Source organism: Calidris pugnax, unplaced genomic scaffold (assembly GCF_001431845.1).
Source record: "Calidris pugnax isolate Ruff unplaced genomic scaffold, ASM143184v1 scaffold28, whole genome shotgun sequence".
NCBI lineage: Eukaryota > Metazoa > Chordata > Aves > Charadriiformes > Scolopacidae > Calidris > Calidris pugnax.
In genome coordinates this window covers 9,555,232-9,564,161 of record NW_015090842.1, presented here as the reverse complement: position 1 = coordinate 9,564,161, position 8,930 = coordinate 9,555,232, and the positions used below count along the sequence as shown (strand labels likewise).

Here is an 8,930-nt window from a genome sequence, read left to right as displayed (position 1 = left end):
CGCGGCGATGACGTCGCGGCGCGCGGCGGTGACGTCAAAGCGTCGCCCCCCCCTCGCCGCCGCCGCCGCCGCCATGTTCCGGAGCCTGCTGGTGGCGGCGGCGCAACGGCCCCAGGCCCCGGGTGGTCCCCCCCGGGCGTCGCCCCCCGCCGGTCCCGCCGCCGAGGCGCTGGAGGCGCAGTTCAGCTGCCCCATCTGCCTGGAGGTCTTCCACCGCGCCGTCGGCATCGCGGGCTGCGGACACACGTGAGAGCGGGCCCCGGGGCGGGGGCGGCGGGGATCCCCCCGAGGCCTACCCTGACCACCGGGGCCTGCTCCGACCACCGGGGTCTGCCCCGACCCCCGGGGCTGGGCCCGCCGCGCTCGCTGGGCCCTCTGCCCTGTGACCCCCGCGGGCACCGGCAGCCCCCATCCCACCCCCTGTCAGCCCGGTCCCGGGACCCCCGGGTGGTGTTTGGCCTCTCTCCCTCTCTGCTGCTCGCCCCCGGGACCCCCTTCCCACCCCCAGCTGCTCCGCCAGCACAGGCAACCTTATCCTCATCTATATGTCCCCCCTGTCCCCGTGTCTTACAGTCCGGACCCGACGTTGGGTGCACCGAGGAGTCCTTCTATTGCCCACCCCCTGACCTCAGCCCCCTTCTCCCTCTGTGCCCAGACCCGGTTCTCGCCCCCGGGATCCCCCCCCGCCTCTGCTCCTGGTGCCCTGGCAGCACTGGCTGTGATCTCACCTGGGTGGGAGCCCTGCCCCGACCCCCACGTCTAGGCCACCCGTGGGTGCTGTGCCCTGGTGCACAGGGAGAGGCCACCCAGGGCACTGCCACAGGGAGCTGAGGTCTGCCTGTCACCCCAGCATTTCCATGACACCTCCTTGTTCCCCTTTAACAGCCTGATTTTGGGACACCTTGGTCTCCCATTGAAGCCATGGCTTGCTTTGGTGCCCCAGCATGGTCTTGCTCTTCCCCCCCTCCTCCAGCTCATTTGGGGCTGAGGGTACTTCATGAGGACGATGCTGGGGAGCTGGGGCAAGGGGCCCCATGACATTCCCTCCTCGTGCGGTGGCAGAGGTTTAGCAGCATGTCATTCCCCAGTTCTGGGTGACATGAGCTGGGTGGGCAGGTGGATGCTGTGACAATTAACTTTATGAGGACAGAGTTGTTTTGCCTGGAGCCTGGGGGTGCTTCCTCTCTGCTCCTTTGATTTCTCATCCGAGGCCCTGCAGGCATAAGGACCTTGAAAGGAGGTGAGCCGAGCTCTAATGCACTCGCTCGCTTTATTCCCTTCATGGCCTGGATGCTCAGTGCTGCGTTTTGTCTGGCTACATTCAAATCCGCTCCCGGCCACGGGTCTCAGAGCAGCCACATTATCTGAGTGCTGGTTGCCCATCCAGAGAGCTCCTTCTGGGCTTAGGCTGTGCCTGGTCTCCCCACACCCTCCCCCAAGCTCCCAGTTTTAGCCAGTTCCTCCCAGTGGGGGTGCTGATCCTTGAGTTTTGGGGCTGCCCTGCAGCCTGGGGTGCACAGGAGTGGATGTGCCCTGGGGCTGGGGTCCTGCAACGCCCCCTCCTCCTGGGCTGGGCTGCTCAGTGCCGCTGTCTGTACCCCCAGGTTTTGTGGGGAGTGCCTGCAGCCCTGCCTCCAAGTGCCGTCCCCGCTCTGTCCCCTCTGTCGCATGCCCTTCGACCCTAAGAAGGTGGAGAAGGCTTCCAGCGTGGAGAAACAGCTTTCGTCCTACAAGGCTCCCTGCAGAGGCTGCAGCAAGAAGGTAAAGCTCACGGGGGAAGGCTGCGCGTCCCCATCCTGCTGCCCTTCCCACAGTTGGGTTTGCAGGTCCCCAAACTGCACCTGTGAGGTGTGGTGTCCCCTCTGCGTGTCACAGCTTCTGCCATGAGCCAGGCAAGCGGGGCTGTGCGGAGATGAAGGCGCTTTCTCTTCGCTGCCTTTGTCAGCAGACTGGAGCTATTATTAGACAGTGGGGACCTTCAAAAGCAGGCTGAGGTTTTCCTGCAACACGGGAGAGGCTGAGACAAATCAGCTCTGCTGCTGCTCCTAACGACGGCTAAGGATTTAGGTCTTGTTTAAAAGTGCTGAAGGTGCCATAACCCTGTTGGCTGCTGAGGAGCTGAACTGCCAGCGTAGCCTGGGGCAGCCTGGTCTGGGACACCTCAGAGACTGGCTGTAAAGCTGTGATTCATGGTGTGTCTCTGCTGATGCACTTTCTGGCTTCTGTTAGCTTCACAGAATCACAGAATCTTCTAGGTTGGAAGGGACCTTAAAGATCATCTTGTCCAACTGTCAACCTAACTGACAAAAATAGACACCCACACAACAAACAAGGAGCATCATCACTAAACCATACCTCCCAGCATGACATCAACCCGTCTTTTGAACACCTCCAGGGATGGTGCCTCAACCACCTCCCTGGGCAGCCCATTCCAATGGCTGAGAACCCTTTCAGTGAAAAAATTTTTCCTAATATCCAGCCTGAACCTCCCCTGGCGCAACTTGAGGCCATTTCCTCTTGTCCTGTCGCCTGTGACTTGAGAAAAGAGACCGACCCCCACCTCTCTACACCCTCCTTTCAGGTAGTTGTAGAGAGCAATAAGGTCTCCCCTCAGCCTCCTCTTCTCCAGGGTGAATAACCCCAGTTCCCTCAGCCTCTCCTCATAAGACTTATTCTCCAGACCCCTCACCATCTTTGTCGCCCTTCTCTGGACTTCAGGGATCTTATAACTCCCAGGCTGTGGCCCAGGACCGACCGTACGGTGTCAGAGCAGTTTGGGGTTTCTGCCTGTCAGCACTTCCTCCTTTGCAAAGGAAAATAGAGCTGGTGCTACAATAATGCAGCCAGGGTGGCTTGTGTGTGACTTCCAGGGATGCATGTGGTGAGCATGCAGCCCTATATCTCTGTCCTTAGTGGAAGGATGGGCTGGTGCAGCGTTGCCATGTTGGTATGGGGGTCATCCTGCACAGGCCAGTGCTCGCTCTGATGTTGACTGCCCAAAACTGTTCTCCTGAGCTGTAGCGGAGGCTCCAGCGCTGCGTCCAGAAGGTGTTCCTGCAGCCTCCTGGAATGGTTCTTCTCTCCTTATTCTCCAGGTGACCCTTGCGAAAATGCGCTCTCACGTCTCGTCCTGCGCGAAGGTGCAGGAGCAGATGGCCAACTGCCCCAAGTTCGTTCCAGTTGTCCCCACGTCCCAGCCTATCCCCAGGTACTGCCACGTGTCAGGTGGGGAAACGTTGTCCCTCTTTGCTCTGGCACTCCCCTCCCTCACAAGCCTTAATATCCAAGCATAGTGTATGACTTTCCCCTGCCCAATCACAGGGAGAAACATCAGCACCTTTTCCCTCCTGGCATCTGCAGCCCCTGCACTGCCCTGTGTTCTGGAGTGTGGCATGGGAGGAAGGAACAACCAGCCCCAGGTGGTTCAGCCTGGAGTGGGAATGGGCTGGGCTGGTTTCCACCATGGTTGGGTGGCACAAAGCCAAGCAAGGGTGGCTGGATTGATTTGGAAGGAGTCGATCCAGTCACTGTCTGGGGGATCTGAGCTTGTCCTTGCTCTCTTTAGCAATATTCCCAATCGCTCGACATTTGTGTGCCCGTATTGTGGGGCCCGGAACCTGGACCAGCAGGAGCTGGTGAAGCACTGCATGGAGAACCACCGCAACGACCCCAACAAAGTGGTAAGTGACGCTGGGGCACTGGGATGGGCTGGTTCTGTGTGGGTTAACTCCTGGAAATCCAAACACGCCGTAGCTGATGCTGTGTCTGAGGCCACCAGGATACAGAGCTGCTGCTGCTGCCTGTAAACTACAGCTGTTTTTCCAGCTGGTTTAGTTTGTTTTAAATCCCTTTGATGGGAGGTGGGGACCTGCTGCAGTTTGCTTTGTTAGAGGCTCTCTGGAACAAGCTGCTTCTGTCCCCCTGTGCCTGCGACCTGGGTGGTGCTGGATTTCCTCTCCCCATCCCCGCTGGGTTGACCGAGGCAGGGAACTTACAGCTCTGGCACCATCTCAGAGGTGCTTGTGCACACGTGTGTGTAGCTTATCAGTGGGCTAAAAGCAGCCTGGGCCACGTGCCGGAGGCTCTGTGCACCAAGGGGTCTGCTTGGTGGGGTGGAGGACCTTCCTGTTTAGCACATTCTCTGCAGGACACCCTCTGTGAGAGAGAGGACACCACTACTCACCTCTCCTTTGTGTCTCCACCTCCTTGGGGGAGATGGAGGTTTATGTCAGTGAGTCACGGTTCCCCTTTGTCCCTGTCTGCTGCAGGTGTGCCCAGTCTGCTCAGCCATGCCCTGGGGGGACCCCAGCTACAAGAGCGCCAACTTTCTCCAGCACCTCCTCCACAGGCACAAGTTCTCCTACGACACCTTCGTGGTGAGTACATCGTCCCCGCGTCCTGCGCCAAGCAGCTGGGAGATGAAACCAGCCCTTCCCTTCCCGTGCCAGGATCAGCCTGTCCTGCTGTGCAGCCCCTCAGGAGGGGAAGGGGGTGGATCTCCTTTAGGCTTTGTGGGAGGCACATGGAGACCCCCAGAGGTGAGGGGCTGGGCTCCCAGCCTGCTGTCAGGGGTGCTCAAGCTGGTCCTTGTCAGCACAGCAGGAAAACGTCTCTGAAGGAGGGGAGGGAAGTGTTACTGCTCTCTGTGAAGACAGCTTGTTTCCTCCGTGTGCTCCATTAAACTCTTCCCCTGAGGAAATGTAACACAAAAGCCCTTTTCTTTGAGGCTTCCTAAGTGGGAGGGGAGCAGCTGCACGTGGGAGGTATCCACAGCCCCCCCTCTCAGGGAGTTGCTGACCCCTCCTGTGTGGGGGTAAGGGTGTGATCGCCCGGTCTTGGCTGCAGGGACTTCGGAGAGGTTTTGTTAGCATCTTGCTTTTATTGCAGGGAATGCTGGGTTTCAGGGAAAGAGACTCATAACTATTTACAGAGAAATATCCTCACCTTGGGGAGGGCTCAGTGTGTTGCATAAACCCGAGGGACCACTGGAGAGAAGCCCATGGCCTTGCTAGAAAGCTTTAGTCTCTGGCCACAGCTTGCCATGTGGGCACGTTTCATCCCTGCCTGCTGCCAGGTCTAAGAGCAGGGCTGATGTTGGCAGATTCCAGGCAGGAGAGGGTCCGTGGGCACCCAAAGAACATGGCGTTTCTGGGACCTGTTTGACAGAAGAGATGGAGGGGGCCAGTCCTGGGGGGCTAGTAAGGAGCAGGAAGGGCTCCTTGCTGCGGCCACCCCTCCTGCTCGATGGAGGCCGGGTGGTCTGGCCATGCCAGCTCTGCTGACCACCCCTCTCTGTTTTTAGGACTATAACATCGACGAGGAGGCAGCGTTGCAGGCTGCCCTGGCGCTGTCGCTCTCTGAGAACTGAGGGTGACGGCAGAGCATCGGTTCGGACCCCCCCTCACACCCCGTCTCCTTTTGCACACTCAGCCTTCCTGCTGGGGAGGCACAGAGCTCCTCAACCCCCCCTGGAGACCTGCTACCACCTCTCTTCCCTCTCCTCTCTGGGCAAATCCCACCTTGTTTAAGAAGGTGGACTCTCTTTAGCGGTGTGTTGGACTGAGGAGTGAGGAGAGACGTCCACTGCTGGGAGGAGAGAGGAGTCGGCACCGGAGGGCTGGGATCCTTCCTCGGTTAGGTATTTCATATCCGTATACGGAGTATATACGTGTATCCAGATCTATTTATTATTAGATGCTTTTTGGCACCATTTGTCTTCATGCTCTCTGTTGCAATCGAATAGGTACGTAAAACTACGATGCGTTTTATGCAGAAATGCCCTAGTTTGAAACTGCAATCATCCACGTCCTTTTTGAAGGAGAAGATAAAAAAAAAAAACCAACAAAAACGGCACGGAGCATCTTTTTTTAAACTCAACAAGGCTATTTCCAGAGACGTCGGTCTGTCCTGTCCCCTGTGCTGCAGGCAGGAGCTGCCTCCTCTGCCCGCTCCTGCACAGACCCAAAGCAGGGTGGGCTGAATCCCGAGGCGAGACGGTTGCCCTCGTGTGCCCTGTGATGGCAGTGGCTTCGGAGGAGTCCGCGGCGATGGCACCCGGCGTCCAGTGAAACTCTCACCTTCCTCGTTTTGTACCGGCTCTTGTGATACTGAGTTCTTGCATTTTTCTACATTAATTGGCGTGATGCCTTTTCCACGTTTTATAGAGCGGGAACCGAAGCTGTTACTCTTCACAACTGCAATATCCGTCACCGGGGACAAGAGTATTTTTATGGAACATTATTAAGAAAGTCTATTTTTTACAGGAAAAAAAAAAAGACCCCAAACAAACGAACATGCTGTGGATCTGAAATCAGGTGGGAGGCAGGAGCTGGACCCCAGGCCAGTGTGTGGGACCGTGGGGAGCACGAGGTTGTCATCTTTGGTTACTTCTTGGCCGTTCCCTTCCTTTGTCAGCGTATTTCTCCGCAGTTGGATGGTGATGCAGGAGAGGCTGGGTCAAAGCAGCACCTCGTCGGCTGCCTTTTTGAGGAGTGGCAGCACTGCTTGTGTCCTCAGCCTCTTGTCCTGCCGTGCCCTCTGAGCTGCTGTCCCTCTCCGGGCTGCGTGATTGGGTTTGCAGTGGCTTGACCCTGGTGGGCAGAACTTCGTGGTGGTGCTGGATGTGGCTGTACGTGGGCAGAGTGTAATCTGGAGTGGCACCTTCTGGCTTCGAGTGGGCAGTTTTGGGATGCTGGTGCTCGGCGCAGAGACGCTGGGTTGTGTTTGGGTGATGAGTGTGCAGGAGGGACCTCTACCCCTGCAGGATCCCATCCCCAACGCTGAGCATCTTGTCCCCCTGAAATAGGGGATTGTATCTCCCTTTCCCAAGTCTCTCCCTGGGAATAGGGCACACCTGGGCAGATGTTGATCCGAGAGATGCTCCGTAGCATCCCGGTGATCTGTCCTCCCTACTTCCCTTCCTCTCTGCTCTGCCTGCTGCTGCTGGAGTTTGCTCTGGTGGGCTGGGAGGGTGGGAGGGAGATCTCTGCCAGGCCTCAAGTGGGCTGCTGCCAGCCTGAGCGTGGTCCCCAGGTGCAGCAGAAGCTGTCCCCCATCTGAAGCATCCTTCCTGGGGCTGGGGGAGAGGAGCTTTGTGCTGAGACTCTGCCACCCTTTGGTGTCACGCCAGCGGCAGGATCAGCCTGAGGCTCCCAGTGAAGGAACTGTGGGGAGGTGGTGATGCATGATACCTGCAGACCTCCTGTGCCGCTTCCCAGCAAGGGTTTGCAGAGAAGGGGTGTGGGAGAGCAATCCCTCTGCGTATCCCTGCTCGGTGAAGTGTCCCTTTGTGGTTTATCCGAGACCTGGCTCCAGCTCCAGCTCTGCTCTAGCAATACGGTCTTGTTTTTTAACCTTGATCTAAATAGTACTGGGTGTTTTTTGGGGCTGTGAGCTCCCTTGAGCCGGGCTAGCGAGGAGGGAAGGGGTCTTCCCTTACCAGCACAGCATTCCTGGCACCTGCCTGGCCCTGGGGATGTCCCTGGTGGGATGGAGAGCACTGGCATCTCTCAGAAGGGACCCAAGAGGGTTCCCCTGTCCGTCCTCAGCTGGGACCATTGGGTCCTGGAGCAGCCTCCATCAGAGCCCTTGCAGGGAGCTCCCTGCCTCTGGGACCGTGCTATTAACCTCTCTGTCTCCTTCCTCCTCCTCCTCTTCCTCCTTTTTTTGCCCTGCAATGCCAGAGCAGGGGCAGCAACGGCTGCTTTTGTAAAGCACTTTATGGCCCAGGCTGCGAGGGCGCAGGCAGGCTCTGCCCGCTGCCGGCCGGGCTGTGCCGGGGCTCCGGCCGTGCTCGTCAGTGTGTTACCCGCCACTTTTTTGCATAACTAGACCTTTTAACGAGACGTACTGTTTTTTGAAGAAGAATTAAATCAATGACGTTATTTGTAGCAAACCATTTTTCTCAATAAAGGCAGTTTCATCCACGGGTGGCCTCCCTGTGCCGTGGTGCGGGACACAGCCTGGAGGGAGGGGGGGGGAAGTACCCCCCACCCTGGCTGCTCCTTCCCCAAACACAGGGCTCCTCGTCGTTACAGCTTCATCCCTGACTCATCAATCCCTCCCGTTAACGGCAGCATTTTGGCAATGCCATTTTGTCACCCCTCCTCCCTGCCCTGGGCTCTTCACAATCCACTGTCCCAGTGCCGGGTGTTGCCAAACCCCTCCCTGGGGGCTGGTGTGCACTTGGGGGGATCCCCCACACCCCATTCCTGACACCCCTTTAGCTCTGCATGCTGGTGGCCATGCTCCCTCCCTGGCAGCCAGGTCCTGGCTCTCGGGAGGGAGGATGGGAGGAGGATGCTTGGCACCATGTGCTGTCCCCAAAGCTCTGCTGGGTGCTGGCCAGGGGAGCGCAGTGGGTGTTTCTCCTGTGGGTGTCCCTGGGAGATGTCCTGGCTCCGAGCCCCCACGGGGCTGTGGGGGTTCCCCAGGGATGTGGGGCTGGCTCTGTGCAGCCAGTCCCTCCAGCTGGGCATGGGTGGCACCCATGTCTCCTCCCTGGGGGGACCAATCCTGGGTGCAGGCACTGGTGTCCCCTCAATTGGATTCATTCTTGTCCCAGCACTGGCCAGAGAGTGGTTCTTCTGGGGACAGTAAGAACTTTGGGGGGACAAGGGCAAAGGCAGATTGCATTGAGGAGTCACCCTACCTTACCAAACAGCCCCTGCAAGGCTTTTGGTGCCAGGAGGGCACCATGGTAGAGGAGATGGGCATATGGCTTTTTGGGGTCTGGCCTGGCAAAGTGGGGCTGGGATGGTGGTGGGGACAAGGTCACACCCTGCAAGTGGCCCTGAGCATCTCCATGGTCCAGTGAGATTCAGGGTGATGGTGGTGGGACCATCCCTGCCGTGGGGGGTCCTACTGCCCTCCCCCCCACCCCTGTGGTGGTGGGGAAAGCCCTGTCCCTGCTGGTGTCACCCCCGGTGCTG

The 8,930-nt window shown here is 58.4% G+C and overlaps 1 protein-coding gene across 1 annotated transcript; it reads left to right on the top strand.

Annotated features, from left to right (window-relative positions):
* The first annotated feature begins 61 nt into the window (after positions 1 to 61).
* Positions 62 to 6,284, top strand: RNF166 (ring finger protein 166). Its single transcript, XM_014942522.1, has 6 exons — positions 62 to 246; positions 1,605 to 1,761; positions 3,096 to 3,208; positions 3,566 to 3,680; positions 4,269 to 4,376; positions 5,303 to 6,284. Exons 1-6 carry the CDS (start codon positions 74 to 76, stop codon positions 5,366 to 5,368), a joined length of 732 nt encoding a protein of 243 aa, XP_014798008.1. The 5' UTR covers positions 62 to 73; the 3' UTR covers positions 5,369 to 6,284.
* Positions 6,285 to 8,930: the final 2,646 nt, after the last annotated feature.

What these genes read in the sequence shown, in the direction of transcription:
- RNF166 (XM_014942522.1), top strand. Translation starts at nt 74, where the DNA reads ATGTTCCGGAGCCTGCTGGTGGCGGCGGCGCAACGGCCCCAGGCCCCG. An exon ending in ACGTCCCAGCCTATCCCCAG is followed by an intron (nt 3,209 to 3,565) that starts GTACTGCCACGT and finishes TGCTCTCTTTAG; the next exon opens with CAATATTCCCAATCGCTCGA. An exon ending in TCTCCTACGACACCTTCGTG is followed by an intron (nt 4,377 to 5,302) that starts GTGAGTACATCG and finishes CTCTGTTTTTAG; the next exon opens with GACTATAACATCGACGAGGA.